The sequence below is a fragment of the Microtus ochrogaster genome, chromosome 4 (assembly GCF_000317375.1).
Source record: "Microtus ochrogaster isolate Prairie Vole_2 chromosome 4, MicOch1.0, whole genome shotgun sequence".
NCBI lineage: Eukaryota > Metazoa > Chordata > Mammalia > Rodentia > Cricetidae > Microtus > Microtus ochrogaster.
The window spans coordinates 47,889,589-47,906,556 of record NC_022011.1 but is presented as its reverse complement, the minus strand read 5'-3'; the positions used below and the strand labels follow the sequence as shown (position 1 = coordinate 47,906,556).

The following is a 16,968-nucleotide window of genomic DNA, read 5'->3' as shown; positions in this document are numbered from 1 at the left end:
GCCCACACACACACACACACACACACACACAAATACAGTCCCAGTGTAGAAATACCTCACACACACACATACACACATACATCTACACAAATATGGTGCCAGTGTAGAAATGCCTCATACACACACACACACACACATACACACAGTCCTAGTGTAGAAATGTCTCATACACAAATGCATACACACATATAAGTAAAACAACAGCAAAAAAAAAAAAGGCACCAAAAGCAGGGCAATGTTCGACACAAGGACCAGTTAATGGCTTTCCCTCGTGTCAGGAGCAACGCCCTAGGCAGCACAGAGGCCTCTATGAGGAGATTTACAAGATGTTGGTCCCCAACAGGGCCCCCAGGTGCTGCCTTTGCCCCCACTATGCCTTGTTGCTGTCAGGCCTCACACTGCCCTCTGCCAGCCTGTTCCCGCCCTCTGGTGTCACTCCTTTGGCCAATATTCCTATCATTTAATACTTTTTAAAGCATGTACTGAGCGCTGGGCACCGCCGTGAGCCCTTCACCACGTCTGACTCATCTAAGTACCCAAGGTCCAGAGGGAAGCTTCCCCATTCCGCAGGGGGCTTGGGGATGAGGATTTCTCATAAAGGGGCACAGTCACCTACTAAGTGAACAACTTCCAGGACAGTGCAGAACTCCTGCCCTTCCAGGCAGTTAACACCCAGGCTATGGCAAAGCTTGGGGATCCTTTTCAAGACAGGGTGTCTCTGTAGCTTCAGAACCTGTCCTGGAACTAGCTCTTGTAGACCAGGTTGGCCTTGATCTCACAGAGATCCGCCTGCCTCTGCCTGTTGGCCTCAAACTCACAGAGATCCACCTGCTTCTGCTTCCCAAGGGCTGGGATTAAAGGTGGCCACCACCACCCAGGGGAAGCTTGGTTATCTTGACTGCACAGACAGTCCTCTGATGTAGCACCAGGTGACACCTGAGGCAGGTGAGTTCCTTGAAACCAGGTGTCATCCTGAGAACAAGGTTGTATCTAGTACCAGGTTGACATAAACATTCCAGGAATCAGGTGACAATTCAGATGTCAGGGACATTCAGGCACCAGCTGATGCCCCAAGAAAGGGGTGATCTCTAGGTACCCAGGTGACATTCTAGGTACCAGGAGACATCCTAGATATCAGATAACATCCCCAGGAACCAGGTAACTTTCCTAGAATTCGGTGACATCTCTAGAACCAGGTGACATTTCAAATATCATATGCCATCCCTGAAATTCAGATATCCCTAGAAACAGGTGACATCCAGGTACCAGGTGACAACATTCAGGGAAACAGTTGAATCCTGAGTGACAAACTAGTGGCCCTGGGCCTTACCTGCCGATGACTTCTATGTTGGAGATGGCGTAGAAGTACTTGTAGAGGTTCTCCCGTTGCACGTAGGTGCCGCCCAGCGCGGGGCGAAGCAGTCGCATGCGCAGGTCGGTGAAGGTGAAAAACTCCTTGAGGCCCTTGGCACTCTCCAGCCTCGTGTACAGGTTGTCCATGTTGCGCAGGTCAGGGCCGGCAAAGATGGCGAAGCGGTCCCTCACTTCGAAGCGCACATGCTTCTCCTTTTTGGAGCCTGCCCAGCGTGAGTACTCCTCCGTGCAGAGCACCCGGTGGGCGCTAGAGGGTGACATGTCTCGGGCCCGGCGGGCGGACATGCCAAAGGCCTCCATGCAGTCCTCTGCATAGAACTGGTAAGGCTGCCAGGTGCGGCCATTGTCCAGTGACTTCTCGAGGACCATGACCGTGGGCCGGCCATACTCGAAAGTCATCACCACGTCATCTGTCAGCTCCACGCTCTTGTTCCACGAGAGGGTGATGTTGGCCTCCAGGGGACTGGGGTAGCGACTCCACGTGACACTTTGCCAGTAGGTGGCCAGTCCCTCATCTTCCCTGTCAAACATAAGCCGGGGTGGGTGGGCCAGGTCGGGGTTGGAGGCATCGCACTCGTTACTGCACAGGTAAGGATTTTCCTGCAGAGGAAGGGAGACAGGAAGTCGGTGCTGGTCACTGGGAAGAGCCTCTGGTGTGCTTGCTTGGTGCCTAGCTACCTGCTTAGCCATCACCAAGTTCTGGATGCAGACAGTGGCAAGTGCTTGTTCCACACAGATAGCAGGTGCCTGATAATAAGATAATGGGGTCGGGGTGGTCAGAAAGTTGGGGTTCTTGATATTCTGTACTTTATACCCAGTTCTATAAGGCCATAACTAGATGGAAGGCCAAATTAATTAACAAACAACAAACCCTGCCGCTGCCAGCTGCACAGTGCCCCAGTCCACACAGCCACTTTGATGAATATTTCAGGTGTCTGTGCCGAGACAAAGTAGCTTGGATCTGAGTTAAAAATCTCTCACTCTAATGAGCCATGAGGTCCCTGGGGGGTGGACACGTTGCCACCATCCCCGGCCACCCCAGCCAGCAACACCGCAGTCAGCCACTGGCCGCAGGCTTTGATCCTCTATAGCACAGGGCTGGTGCCAGGCGGCCTAGAGCTGCTCGGTGGGCACAGCTAGCCCAGGGTTTCACTAAGATGGGACCCACAAAGCCCTGACCGACCAAAATAGCTCTGTCCTTAGCATCCCGTGGTGTCAGTGTCCACCCCACCAGTCTGGCCCTGCTGATGGGTGGAACCAGAAACCTTGGAGTTTAAGGAATTTCCCACCAGTCTGGCACCTTCCTGGGCAGACTGGGAAACTGAGGCCCAGGGAAGGCAAGATAACCCCAGGCCTTTTCAGAGGGATTAGAACTCAGGAGAAACCAAACTCTACCAATCCTCCCTCTCCCTCTTTCCTATCCTCCTCCTCTTCCCCTCCCCCTCCTTCCATTTTCCTCCTTACCCACCCTGCTCCTTCCCTCCTCCTATCCTGCACTGCCTCAGGGATACCCCCTTTCAAGTTGGGAAATGCTGTTGGCCTGAATGGAAGGGTCTGAGTGACCTCCATAGGCTTGACGACAAGCAGAGATCAAGCCCAGTAACCAGGAAAAGGAGACTGGCTGACCATGAGGTCACTCCTACACCCCCTTCCCCTAGCATGAAGGACACTCTGAGCCCAGGGCAGAGTGTGCTTGCTTGTGCACTGGGAAGTGGAATGGCGGACACACACTTTTGCACATGAGCAGGGGGCTGGAGGACAGTGTAACTCGGGTTGGGTGCTCCGTGCTCCCTTTCTCCTGCTGTGTCCTTATCTGGGGCTCATCTGTGTCCCCTCAAATTCACACGTTAACGTCTAACCCTCAACACCCTCAAAAGGCAGCTAGCTGTATTTTGAGATAGTCTTTAAAATGAAGGAGTTGGCCTGGCGGTGATGGTGCACACCTTTAATCCCAGCATTCGGGAGGCGGATGCAGGTGGATTTCCGTGAGTTCAAGACCAGCCTGGTCTATAGAGCAAGTTCCAGAGAAGCTCTGTCTCAGAAAAAAAGAGAAAAAAGATGAAAGGGTTGAAGGAGCCCCTCTGATGGTCCTTCTCCTTCTGAGAAGGGCCCCCTTATAAGCAGAGAAAAGGGGCTCACGCAGGAACACCGGGGCATGTGCACACACACCTGGAGAAAAGGCGTGGAACACAGATGGAGGTGGCCACGGACACCATAAGGAGCGAGGCTACAGGAGCCTACACCTCCAGCACCTTCATCTTCAAACTGAGAGACAGTGAATGTCTTTGCTGAAGCTGTCAGCTCCTGCCAAGCTCATCTTAGTGAACCAAGCGGGAGAGTGGTCACTCAGATGTGTGTTGCTGACCCTAGGTTTTCCAGGGCACTGTTAGGGATTCTCTGGACCTCTGGACCTCTTCCCTCAGAAGGGGTGTTGCTGACCCTGGGTTTTCCAGGGTGTTCTTAGGGACTTTCTGGACCTCTTCCATAAGCCTTTTCTCCCCCCTCCTCTGAAGGTCATGTTCTTTACCAGGCCACCTGGTCCACGGGTAACTTTATTAATTTTATTAATGTCTGCCCATCTCATATTGACTATCGATATTTCTCTCTCTGTCTCTGTCTCTGTCTCTCTCTCTCTCTCTCTCACACACACACACACACACACACACACACACACACCCCTCCCCAGCTGCTGTGAGTCACCATACCTCACCTTTTCCCTGGATCCTTTTCCAGCCCCCTGCGTTACCTACCCCCAGCAAGTCCTTGGGCTGGGGTGGGGACACAGTGTTCTTCAAAGCCATCAGTTCCTGGCCCCCTATCATGGAGAGATGGATACAGGGGCTTTGCCAGGGGCTGGGGACTAGAGCCTGATTAGGGGTACATGCTGCCCAACCTGCCGGGCTTCCAGCCCCCTACCCCAGCCCCTGGAAAGCAGATGGTGAGACATTAATGAATCAGCCTGTGTATTTACCAGGCTCATGCCGACTGCAGCGAGGGCTTTGCCAGCCCCAAGCACAGCGAATAATCCCAAACCGTGGCCAGCACAGTCCTCTCAGCTCCTTCCCTCTTCCTCCCACCTCACAGCCACCACCAGATCTCAGCATCCTGTATCACTGAGAAGGCCTGAACTGCGGCCACAAGGAGCCAACCCCTCTCTGAACACGCCTTGGCTCAGGCCCTGGCTCGCTTTCCTTGCCACACTAAGGAGAGCTACGGGGGAGTTCCAGCCAGCCCCACCCCCACCCAAGCGGGACAGCTGAGGACAGCGGGAGGCAGTAGTGACTTTGCCAGCCTCCTGGGTCTCCAGCTTCCATGACTACTGAACAGATTAAGTGTTAGTGAAAACAGCCAAATGAAGTGGTCTGACAAGGACAGCAAATGTTAGGGGGTTTCGGGCACCCTTTTACCTTGTAGGAAGAAACCTAGGCTAAGTGGGGATGCTATTAAAACCAACACTTGCTTCCATAGCCGCTTACCGATTAGCACCCCAAAACAAAACAAAACCCTTGATTTTAAAAGCCTTAGCGGCCGGGGAAGCCTTGGGGACTTAGGGCATGGTTCAGTCTGTAAAGTGCTTGCTGCAGGGACTTAAGTTTGAGCCTCAAAAGTCATGTTCAGAAGCCAGGTGAGGTGATGTACTTATAGCTCTAACTGTGGAGGCAGAGGCAGGAATAACCGCAGAGCACACTGGCCAGCTAGCCTGGAGTAATTGCCAAGTTCCAGGCCAACGAGATACCTTGTCTCAGAACCAAGGCATATGGTGCCTAAGGAGTGCCACCTAGGGTTGACCTCTGGCCTCTGCTGATGTGTGCACAAAAACATGCACACACATACACAAAAAGCCTTGGATTTCCCCCTCCCCCAATTCAGTCACCCACCACACGCATTTCCCATACAGTTTCTAGGGGCCCCCTGGAGCACTAAGTCTGGGCTGGAACCCCCTGTTTAAGAGTTTGGGGCCATGAAGGAAACTGGCTCTAAGTCCTAAGCTCAGCTCGTCTCCCCCCTCTGGAGGCTTTGTGACCTTGAGAAGCCATTTGACTTTTGCTTGTCCTATGTTCTGTGAGAGAGTGTATAAGAAACCCAGGTGACATCGCCGTACGGTAGAGACACTTTTCCATAGCCGATTCCTGCATGTCAGCTACCTAACAAGGGAAGGAGATGGAGGTGGATGTGGATTCTGGAAGATGCTGGGAACCTGGGGACTCTGTGACACAGACCACCCCGAACATAGACTGCTTCAGTGACAGTCCAGGGGCACAGTGATGGCGGGACCAGGGACAGACGTTGTTATGGTCACTAAGCACTTACCAGCCAATGTTCACTTCTAGATATGATGGAACTGACCTTGAGGAATACTGGGGAATCAGAGCAAGCATCTCTGCAGCTTTCCTGTTTCCACACACCCCAAGCAAGTTGGCTGGAAGGTAGGCAGTGCAGCTACCCTGGGTCAGCAGCGCAGGGCACCAGGGTGGGGTAGGGAGGCATGACAAGTCACTTGCAAAGTCTCTAAGCAGGAGACAGACTGGCAAAATCAGTCTTGTGCCAGGCTCGGGCACTTTTGTCTCTTTAATGATTTTAGTTTTCCGTTATTTTCAGGGCAGGAGTCAGAGTCCAGGTGGCAAACACGCTGGGTAAGCTCCTGGTGAAAAGCAGGAACAGGAAGAGAGCTGCTGTCAGGCAGAGCAACCCTCATCTGGGAAAGTCCAGCCATGTGAGTCTCCAAACCCCTAACCCAGAAGTGCTCACAGGCCTCTTGGGTCTTAAGCAGCCTGTGTTCAGGTGGTCAGTGTCATGGAGTCTCCAAGTTCCCGTCATCCACCTCCATCTCCCTCACTCCAGCTGGCATGCAGGAATGGGCTATGTAAAAACTGTTACTACCATGTGGACATCACCTAGGTTTCATACAGAATGCAGGACAAGGAAGCAGAGGCTCAGGAAAGTCAAGTGGCTTCCTCAAGGTCACCAGAACCAGAACAGTTTCTGCTAGAGAAAAGGATGGCTTCATAGCACCTGGGCATGAAACCCAAACCTATGTGGGGACAAACTCTCAGCCACTGCCCACGACATGGGCCGACTTGGCGCTTCACAAAGGGCCTTGATGGGTAAGTCTGGTGGGCTGAGGAGAAACAGACGATCTCTCAGTTGCATGCAAGCTCCGAGTCTGGGTGAGTCTGAGTGAGTTTTCAACTTCTTTAGATCTGCTGGGGTTCAACACATGCTACCTCAAAATAAGTATTATTTTTTTAAAAGATTTATTTATTTGTTTGTTTATTTATTTATACAGTGTTCTGCCTTCATGTATGCTTGCAGCCCAGAAGAGGGCACCAGATCTCATTACAGATGGTTGTGAGCCACCTTGTGGTTGTTGGGAATTGAACTCAGGACTTTTGGAAGAGCAAGAGCAAGCAGTGCTCTTAACCACTGAACCATCTCTCCAGCCCTCAAACTATGTATTCTTAAAGATTTTATTTTTATTTATGTTATGTGTGCTGGTGTGTGTGTACATGACTGCATGCTCACATATGTGTTCAAGCGCCCACGGAGGCCCGAAGAGGGCATCAGATGCCCTGGGGCTGGAGTTACAGGAGGTTGTAGTGGATGCTGGGAACCGAACCCCAGTCCTCTGTGAGAACTGCAAGTGAACGTACTTGTCCACTAAGAGCATTCTCTGCAGCTCCCTTGAGCTGTTTCAAATGGAAAGAATTTGAGAACCTCCTATGCAGTTAAGGTTACTCCTGGCCCTTCTCTTCAGCAGGTTGTGAGGCCCTGACTGAGGAGGGGCCTATGTTGGGAGAAAGGAAGGGGCCCCTTAATTCCAAGGACACAGTGTGTCAAGCAGAGAATTTGAGCACCCAGGCCTTATAGAAATCCCCTGGTTTACCAACCCCATCAGGCCTCTTATCCAGTTTTTCTTTTTCATCATCATCTCCCTCACACCAAGCATAAGAATTCAAGGGGCTCAGCAGGCAAAGGCGCTTGCCTTGCAAGCCTGACAGAGAAGCTGAAGTCAAGCTTTAGAACCCCCCACAAAGGCAGAAAGAGAGAACTGACTCCACAGTTATCCTCTGATCTCACCAAGGAACACATGTCCCATATCATGTGCCCACATGCACAATAATGATAAAATAAATAAAGCTTTAAATTATTATTATGATTATTATTGGGTTTTTTGAGACAGGGTTTCACTGTGTAGTGTTGGCTGTCCTGGAACTCACTCTATAGACCTGGCTGGCCGGACTTACAGAGATCCACCTGCCTCTGCCTCTTGAGTGCTGGGATTAAAGGTGTGTGCCATCACCACCCACCAGCCAGAATTTAAATTATTTTTAAGAATATACAGATTCAAGTCAGGCAATAGTGGTGAATGCCTTTAATTCCAGCACTCAGGAGGCAGAGGCAGGTGGATCTCTGTGAGTTTGAGGCCAGCCTGGTCTACACAGGGAATTCCAGGCCAGCCAGGACGACACAGTGAGACCCTGTCTGGGTACCACAAGACAACTGCTTGTGTAATATGCACTCAGGAATGCTGGATGCAGGAAAGAAAACAATGGCTGGGCAAATCTTGTACACACCTGCCCCAACCTAGGAGCACAATTTTCCTTCTGTGTCCTAGGGGACAGAACCTCCAATGCCTAACATCCAACTCTAAGACAAGGCAGGAAACTGCCATCTACCCAAGAGGAAAAGGACATAACCACCCCCAGCCCGTCCCTCACACCCCCTCCCAGGGTGTCTTTGCCACCCGGGTGTGTGGGCAGCCCTGAGCAGTTCAGCAGCTGACAGATTCTTTTTGAACTTGGCTGCTGAGCTGTCAGCCTCACTGGGTGGGGGTGGGGTCTGGAGATGGCTTCTGTGTCCGAGGTGGGAGGCAGGAGACTCCCAAGGAGTAGCCCAGGGTATAGTGTGCTGAGATGAGGGGGGACACAACACCACCTTCCATTCTTACAGCCCTGGGACTTAGGGGTGAAGTGAAGATGGAGAATCCGGAAGACCATCAAGGCAGCCTTTCCCTTCTCCTCAGTGGACCCGAGGAGGACTGGTCCTAGCCTGGACAGGCTGAAGTCAATCAGCACGTTGACTTCTTGGGTGCACTGACCCTAACACCAGTGACATATAACCTTGGGCCGTGCCTGGATCTCTCTATACCTCAGCTTCCCTATTTGGGAAACAACAGAGCAGGAGTGGACAGACCAGCTGTGCCATCACTATCCTAAAGGCTCAAATTCCTGGTAATCCTCCTTCATCTAGCAGCTAGGGATGAAGGGAACAGAGCCACGCCAGCCCCTCCCCCTCAGTGGCCGGGAGAAAGCCAAGTGCTGGGGGAATTCGCCCTAACAAATTATTTCCTATTTCTTGGTAAGAAAAGTTGCAGTAGAATGAATTATTAACAAGGCGGAAACGGAGATAGTGTTCGCTGCTGGTCCTAATTCGGGCTGCCCTGCGTCCCCAACTCCCTTCTCCTTCCCTGAGCTCCTCTCTCCTGCTAGCTCTCTGTATCGTTCTGTGGGTTCATTGATTACTCCCCTCTTCTTCCTCTGCCCCAGCCGACAGCAAGGTCACCTGCCTTACTCTCACGGATCAGCAGAATCCCACTCAGAGAGGCAGCCATCCAGGGAGACTTGTTCTGTGGGGAGAATTCTCCCATGCGCTAACAATTATTGCAGGCAGGGGAGGACAGGCTGCCCACGCTTGGCCTGATCCTCCATCCTTCATCCCAGCAGAGCGTCATTCAGAGCCCTAGTAATCGTCCTCTTCTCCTAGACCCAGGCTCAGTGACTATGTCCTAGGCAGAGGGCTACTTTGGACGCTGAGTCTTAAGCCAACTCTCAAGCCTGTCGTGGCTTTAGCCCAAGTCAACAAAGACACTTTTTGGTCCTTCACCGTGTAGAGCAGCATTGGAGGAATTCCGACACCTGAAGGCCTTTCATTTCAAACCTGCCCACCATCACCTTACTTCCAGAACCTCTTATATGAAAGAGCATTCAGTCCAGAAGATCAGGGACCAGAATGCCCCACCTTATATGACATCTCCCCAGCAGTCGCATTGAGCAGACAAACCAGGTCTCTCAACATGTCATGAGAGTTGTATCTGGGTAGGGCTGTGGGCCCAAGCAGCAACCGAGGAAATGCCAACCCCAGGACGTTTGGTCTGTTTGGGGATGCTGGTTTTAGCATCTTTTTCAGCCCCTCAGAGGACCTCGGCACACCAGCTTGTGTATGTGGCCAAGATATTCAGGAGATGGCTCAAGGTGGCAAGCTAGACCCTGCTCAGACCCACACTGCCTCCAGGAACACAGCCCCAGAGTGACTGGTTTCCTCCATCAACAGAGCAACCACAGGGAGTCGAGGTGAGGGCCTTGCCAAGGCATGACTACATGAGGGTTAATCTCTCCAAGAACTCAAAATTGTCTTTAAAAAAAGGCTCCATTCTGCTTTGCCCTGGGCATATGTGAATTCTTCCCACAGCCAGACTTCCAGGAATGTTTGGGGTGGGAAACTCTTTCCCAGTTCTGAAGCGTGCCTGGCACCCAGCCGTATGGCCCCCACACGCAATGACTGAGCTCCAGGCCCTAGATACCACCTACCAAACAGACACGTGTGGGCCCCTGCCTTGGAAGAGGACGATTCCTCTACATTTGCATACATCCAGACACGGGGTGCTCACTACCACGAAAAGGCAAGCATCCTAAAGTAAATTGCTCTATTTTTAGAGACCTTGGCTGTCTATTTTGGCGCATGCTCCACAATGCCTGTTCTGGGACCCCTTTCATGGTCCGATTTTATCTCATTAGGCACCAACATCTTTCAGTTCATTAGGGGAAGGTGAGAGCGGCCTCATGAAACCAAGCCTGCCCCTTCCGACTTGTCCTTAGATGGGCTTTGCCTATCGCATCTGGTCTCAGATACGCCATATGGCTGAGGCTGGCCTCTGATTCCTGATCCTCTGCTCTCTACCTCTGAGTGCTGGGTGACAGGTGCGTACCAGCGCTCCCAGTGCCCGTGATGCAGGGCATTAAATCCGGGGGTCTACGCATCTTAGCCCATCTCTCTACCAACTGATACAAACCCAGGTCCAAGACTGCCCCCTCTTCACCAGGAGCTCAGTAGGATCAACGGCTTCCTTCCAGCTCTTTGGTGCTTTTGTCCAGTTGTCCCCCACCTGTGGCATCTGCACACTCCATCTCTGAGCTCACCCTCTGGGTGGCCTGCCCTCCCCACCCACCCTTGCTCCCCATTAGGGGCTGCACCTACCACCCGAATGGTTCAATATTTTTACTTAATTGTTTTAACAAGTAAATGAAAGGAAAGAAGGAGGGCTGGGAGGTGGAAAGGAAGAAAGGAAGAGAGAGGAAGGGATGGGGTGGAGGTAGGGCTTGGAGAAGAGGAAGCCACTGGCAAAGTGCATTATTGATTGGAGACTTAGAAAATGCTTAGAGGGTAGGAAAAGCGTCCTGTTCTTTAAAAGCCTGTGCAAGGCGTAAGCTAGACACAGGCAGCCTTCCCAGAGAGGTCCTGCTCTGCTGACATGAATATTTCATCACGAGGGGAAAAGGCAGGCTGCGAGGAATCCTGCGCAGGGTGGGGTGAGGGCAGCGCAGCATGGCCCCTCCACATATCCCCGGGGCCTTCAGAGCCCTGATCCTTCCATCTGCTGCTGGCAGCTGCCCGGGCTTGCTTGCTGAAGAGTGGGGCAACCAGGCCTTAGCTGGGGCCTGGGATAGAACTAGCCAAAGGGCAAGATACCTTTATCACCACTAACTGGTAACTCTGTCCCAGACCCCATCCTGTCCCCACAGGAGACACCACCAGCCCCTTGGTCTCCTCTCTTCAACGTGCTCACCCATGCACACTTGCATATGTAGGTTAGAGGTCAACCTTGGGTGCCATTCTTCAGGCACCTTCCACATTTTCTTTGAGACAGACTCTCATTGGTCTTGAGTTTTTCAAACAGTATAGGATAGGTAGTGAGCCCTATGTCTGGCCAGTGAGCCTAGCTCTTCTCCCCATGGCCAGGTTCACAGCACTTGGATGATAAGTGCACATCTTTGTAGCGGAGTTCTGGGGATCAAACTCAAATCCGCATGCTCACCAGCTCCTCAGCTACCTCTCTCATGCAGGCACCTCTATCCGAAGGCTCCACCCAGTGGCAGGTGTCTAAATGAGCACCTTTCCCGGAGGACACCTCCCTGGCTCCGTCCCAGCTGCCTGTTTGTGCACACAGAATGACATCTTTGATTAACAACGAGTCTGTGTGATCTGCTCAGGGTGCCCTCGGAAGACAGGAGTGGCACGTGCAATGTGCTCGGGTTTGCAGAGCAAGAGCCTCTTCAGGGGTCCCCTCTCTGGGTCCTCAGCAGCCAGAACAAAGTCTTAGGAGTAACACAAGCCCCCACGCAGACAGGGTGGTCCCTGCAAAGAGCCACGGGTGGTTTTCTGCTGTTCTTTGGGGAGTTAAGAGGTGTGGCAGAGGAACAGGTAGGAAGCCACAAGGTGGAGTGTACCTGGACAGCTCCCAGCTCTGTAGGGAAGCCTCAAGTGGAGGCAGGAGTGGTGAGATTAGGCCAGAAGGTGCAGACTTATTCTTTTAGTCATTTGTCAGCTACTTGTCAGTTGTTTGAATGACGTCACTCCAGAGAAGCAGCTTCAGACTTTGCCCATTAGGACAAAAGGAAGGGATATGGAACAATGTCTATGGGTCTTAAAAGTTCAGAGATCGGCTCCAGAGCTGAAGCAAACCAAGCAACAAAACAACCAACTAACTCACCAACTAGCCAATTAATTAACCAATTAACCAGCTAACCAGCAAAACAATTAACCAACCAACCATATATCCAGCAAACCAATTAATCAATTAACCAGCTAACCAACAAACCAATTAGCCAATTAATTAACCAATTAACCAGCTAACCAGCAAAACAATTAACCAACCAACCAGATATCCAGCAAACCAATTAATCAATTAACCAGCTAACCAACAAACCAATTAGCCAACTAATCAACCAGTTAGCCTACTAACCCATTGACTAAGCAACAAACCAATTGGTCATCCAACCAACTAACCAGCTGTGAGAGTTAATCTCCATCATAGCCTTGTGAAGATTTGAAATCACCTGTGAGCATGCCTGTGCTTCCAGAGAGGTTCAGCTGAAGAAGGTAACTCCATGCTCTTCACCCACCACCCCATGAACTTTGGTCCCAGCTGTGGAGTGAGCAAGTGAACTGGGCATCTCCACTCATCTCTCTTTGTTCCTGACTCTGAGCAACTGTTTCACATTTTTGCTGCCATGGCCCAGCCATGATGGATCGTTCCCACAAGCTGTGGTCCCAAATAAACTTCTTTTGTCACAGAAAAAAAAAAAGCAACTAATACACCAATCACCAATCAAAGAAGGCCTTATAGTGCTGACTCAGGCAAGCGGCTGGGTTTAGGAGACTGGTACGGTTGGTCAGACCTGGACTGACTGTCACTCTCATTTTACAGGGGCCAGGGACTTGCTCAACATCACACTTTTGCTAACTCAGCCATGCAAATCCCTAGGAGAGGCACCAGGGAAATTGCCTATGGGTTGATCTCATGTATGTTACTAGCACCAAGTCCTGCAGGAGATATGTCTGGGACAGAGGGTGCCTGAGGGGGAGGGGTAGACAAAGGACAGAGCCATGATGGCGTGCACAATGCTACAGGGGACGGCGAGTTGCCTTATATGCTGGTGTTGGGGCTAATAGGAGATAAGGCCAAAGGGAAGGCAAGAACCAGAAGTCAGTGGACAGTTGGCAGCTCCTGGAAGGCAAGCCTCCTAGGAAGAGGCAGGAGGAACCAGAGTGTGAAGAATGAGAGACTGGGAAGCACTCTCTAAGACTGGGAGTCAGAATCCAGCCCCCAGCCGGGCGGTGGTGGCACACGCCTTTAATCCCAGCACTCGGGAGGTAGAGGCAGGCGGATCTCTGTGAGTTCGAGACCAGCCTGGTCTACAAGAGCTAGTTCCAGGACAGGCTCCAAAACCACAGAGAAACCCTGTCTCGGAAAAAAAAAAAAGAATCCAGCCCCCAAGCTGGCAGGAATGTCTACATCTCAGATGGGAGGAAGGCCTTTAAGAGCCACGGCAGACATGGGGTTCTTTGCTGCTCTGGTCTCTGAATTAAAGAAAGCCAGATGCCCAGAGCTGGAAGGATACAGGCCAGCCTCGGGGACGACTTCCATCTATCAGTGGTTCTCAGACTTGCCAGCACAGAGCTCATTTGTAGATCTTAAAACCTGGATGGGGGCTCTCCCAGTGTTGTAAGGTTGGGTATACATGGGCATGGGGGTTGTGACAAGCTCTCCAGGGGTCACCCACATAGTGCATTGAGAAGTCCCAGCAAGCAGAGCATCTGGGGCTGTGAGGAGGACTGCCTCCTGGTCCTTGCCTGCTCATGTTCTGGTCACTGCTACCCACGTATCACTGGGGTAAGAAAATGAGGGTCCAAAGGATGCTCTCACCCACCCCACAGTGGGGGTGCTCCTCCCATTAGGACCCAAGGATATCCACATCCTCTTCACATACCTCTGGGACTTCCCAGGGCAGTGGACAGCTTATGACACTTCAGGAAGTTCCAGAGTGCCAAGGGCAAGGGCACTGCCCCCAGACCTGGGAAAGTGGGCATTGGCATCATGGAGACAGTCTGTCTCCCCACCTTTCTCATTCTCATACCTCTCCCTAGGCCGAGAGGATCCCAAGCTCTCAGCAGGCAGGATTGCCCAGTGCCAGATGGTCAGGCCTGGAGCACTCTTTTTTGCCTGCCACTCCCTGCACCCTCTATTTTTAGGTCCATTACTGTCCACTGGCGGGTATAGTTTCACCATCCCCAGAAAGACAGATCAGATTCCAGGTTTAGAGGAATAAGCAAAGCCACCTCGCCTTCGATGGAGCTGGTGCGTGGGAGATTGCATGCTTCCAAACAGACGTGAAGCAAGTGAGTTATCAAATAAGTGGATTAGCAGGCTCCATCTCAGCTCAAAGAGCAGTGGGCGGGAAAACACAGCGTCTCTCCTCCTCAGCCTCCTTCCTCTAGGGCTGATGGGGGCTCTGCTCAGCCAGCATGCATGCGTGAACACACACAGATGATTTCTCCCTCCACCTCCCTCTCCTGAGATACTCAGAGACTCTCAACAGCCCTGTAGCCTGGGTAGACACTAAGGTTTGGGCAGCCCAGCGTGCTAGAAGCTGTGTGAGCTTGGGCAAGAGGCTTAAGCTCTCTGACTCTGAGATTGCTTATATTTAAAATGGGTATTAATATAAATTCTGCCGTGTTTTCTGGGTGGATTCAGTTGAACTAGCTTATGTATACACTAGGCATTCAGTAAATGTGGCTGTTGATGGAGGGTGTAACATGGCAAGAAGAAACATCCTGAGGTTAAAGGCTCCTGTGAACAGAACTCTCTTGGGTTGTCCCACTGGCCACCAGGGTTCAGGGGAACTTGGGCTGTCTGGGAAGTACCCATGGGGTTTGCAACCTTGTGTTTGTGTGTGTACACTTGAACGTTTGCACACAAGCCCTGATCCTGTTCCGGAAATCACTAGAGGCTCTCTCAGGGTTTTGTGGCCCCTGCAAGTCAGGAGCTCTGTCCTGGGACTTTGCTGCTGAGACAGGAGTTGGTTTCTGCCTTTGGGACCCCTCAGGTCGTTCCAGGTGCCTGGGTGGATGCTGCTCTTTGCTCTCCACCAGTAAGCAGGGTGCAGAAAGTCAGGAGGGCAGGGAACTCAGAGGTCCACACTCAAACCCCCTCATTTGTCTTTCTCCTTTGGGGAAGGTGCAAAGCTTGCCCAGCTGTCCCAGAGGAGCTGGCCCAACAGAGTGTCTGCCACGCAGCTGTTGGTAAAGGTTCTGGATTGGGGTGCACTTTGTCCCTCCAGCACCACTGACTCCCCCTCCTGTTGCCAACCACTTCTTGGTCCCCCAGAGGGAGGGCACTCACTAAGAAACTTCACCTCTCCAGCAGATGCCTCTCCCAGCCTCCTCTTCACCTTTGCCTAGAAACCGACAGTGCGCCTGGTGGGGGCATGGACAGGGTCTTGGTTCATTTCCACTTATTTCCCAGGGCGGTGCTTCCAGTCAAGGGGACAAATGACTTGGCAGCAGGAGGGAGATGGAATGGGGACTGAGAGGTCTGAAGGGTCCCCTGAGACAGAAGACAAATGACACTGGATCTTCTCCACAGGAAGGGCCATTCTACACACACACAAGCACACACACACACAAACACTAGCACGCACGCATGCATGCACATACACATCCCCACCCCCACCATTCTACACACACACACACACACACACATGAACACACATATATGCATGCACACATGCATGCACGCACATGCACACACACGCACACACATGCACACACACACTCATACACACACACACACACACACACACACACACACACACACCAGGGTTTAGATCTGGTTTTCCAACTGGGAGTTCAATTTCAGCCCCTTCCTACCAGCTAGGTTTCTCTACAGCTGCCCCCTGTCACACAGCCATTCAGACCTGGGCTATAGAAGAGGGCTTAAGGGAATCAGTGGGTAAGGCTCTGAGGGGATCCCGGTTTTGGCTGTGTAACTTGGGGTCAGTGTCTTCACCTCTCTAACCATTCCTGTCCTCATCTGCATGACAATCTTATGGGGAGGATGACAAGGTTCCATACATCAAGTGTGGTAGTAGCCACAATATGTATGGTTCCTGGGGAGAAGGGCCAGTGTATGGCAACCGAAGGGTGCATTCCCAAAATCCTACTTCAAGGATCATCAAAGGTGCCGACTACAGTATCATAGATGTTCCCACACTACCCTATCCTGCCTCAGCACAACCTTACATGAAACTGCCACAGAAGAGCCATCGCTCGCAGGGATTATCGTGAGAGCTCCGTCTCCAGCTCTGAGAGATCACCTCTGGGGAGAGCTCATCTAGGCGAGCCAGGAAGTGAGTTCATTGACCCTGGCAACCACATAGGAGCAGCTCCAGCCCTCAGCTGGCACAGGTGGCCTCCAGGTGTGTCCCGTGGCTCCTATCACGTGTCATCGTGTGAGAGCAAATCCAGGGTGTGAATGGTAGACGGAGGACTAGGGGGTAGTGCCCGGTGCCCCCAGGGCTTGGACTCCACCAGGAACTTAGCCAAAATGAGGTGAGTCTCAGGGATTTGTGAACAGGGCTAGAGGGACAGCGGCAGCCAGACAGTCACTTTGCCCTGGGCGGTTGGACTATTGACTATACAACAGCAACTGGGTGGGAACAGTCCTGGCTCATTGGAGGAGAGGAGCAGAGCGGAACCTGGAGAGCACAGAGAAACATGGCATACCCACCCACCCACTGACCCGCCCTTGAGAGTCAACCAACATCCTGTCTAAAAGACACATTAGGAGAAACTAACCAGAGAGTACAGAGGTGAGCACGTGGTACAGAGGTGAGCACATGGTATAGAGGTGAGCACGTGGTGCAGAGGTGAGCACGTGGTGCAGAGGCGAGCACGTGATGTAGAGGTGAGCATGTGGTGTAGAGGTGAACACGTGGTGCAGAGGTGAACACGTGGTGCAGAGGTGAGCACGTGGTG

General features: G+C 52.1%; 1 protein-coding gene across 2 annotated transcripts in view; it reads right to left on the bottom strand.

Moving 5' to 3' along the window:
• Positions 1-16,968, bottom strand: part of Ntng2 (netrin G2) — a 65,312-nt gene that overhangs the window by 34,673 nt on the left and 13,671 nt on the right. For both annotated transcript variants that reach the window (XM_026778738.1, XM_013346076.2), the window contains exon 4: positions 1,331-1,974. In XM_026778738.1, coding sequence (XP_026634539.1) covers positions 1,331-1,974 — 644 coding nt within the window. The remainder of the gene's footprint in view (positions 1-1,330; positions 1,975-16,968) is intronic.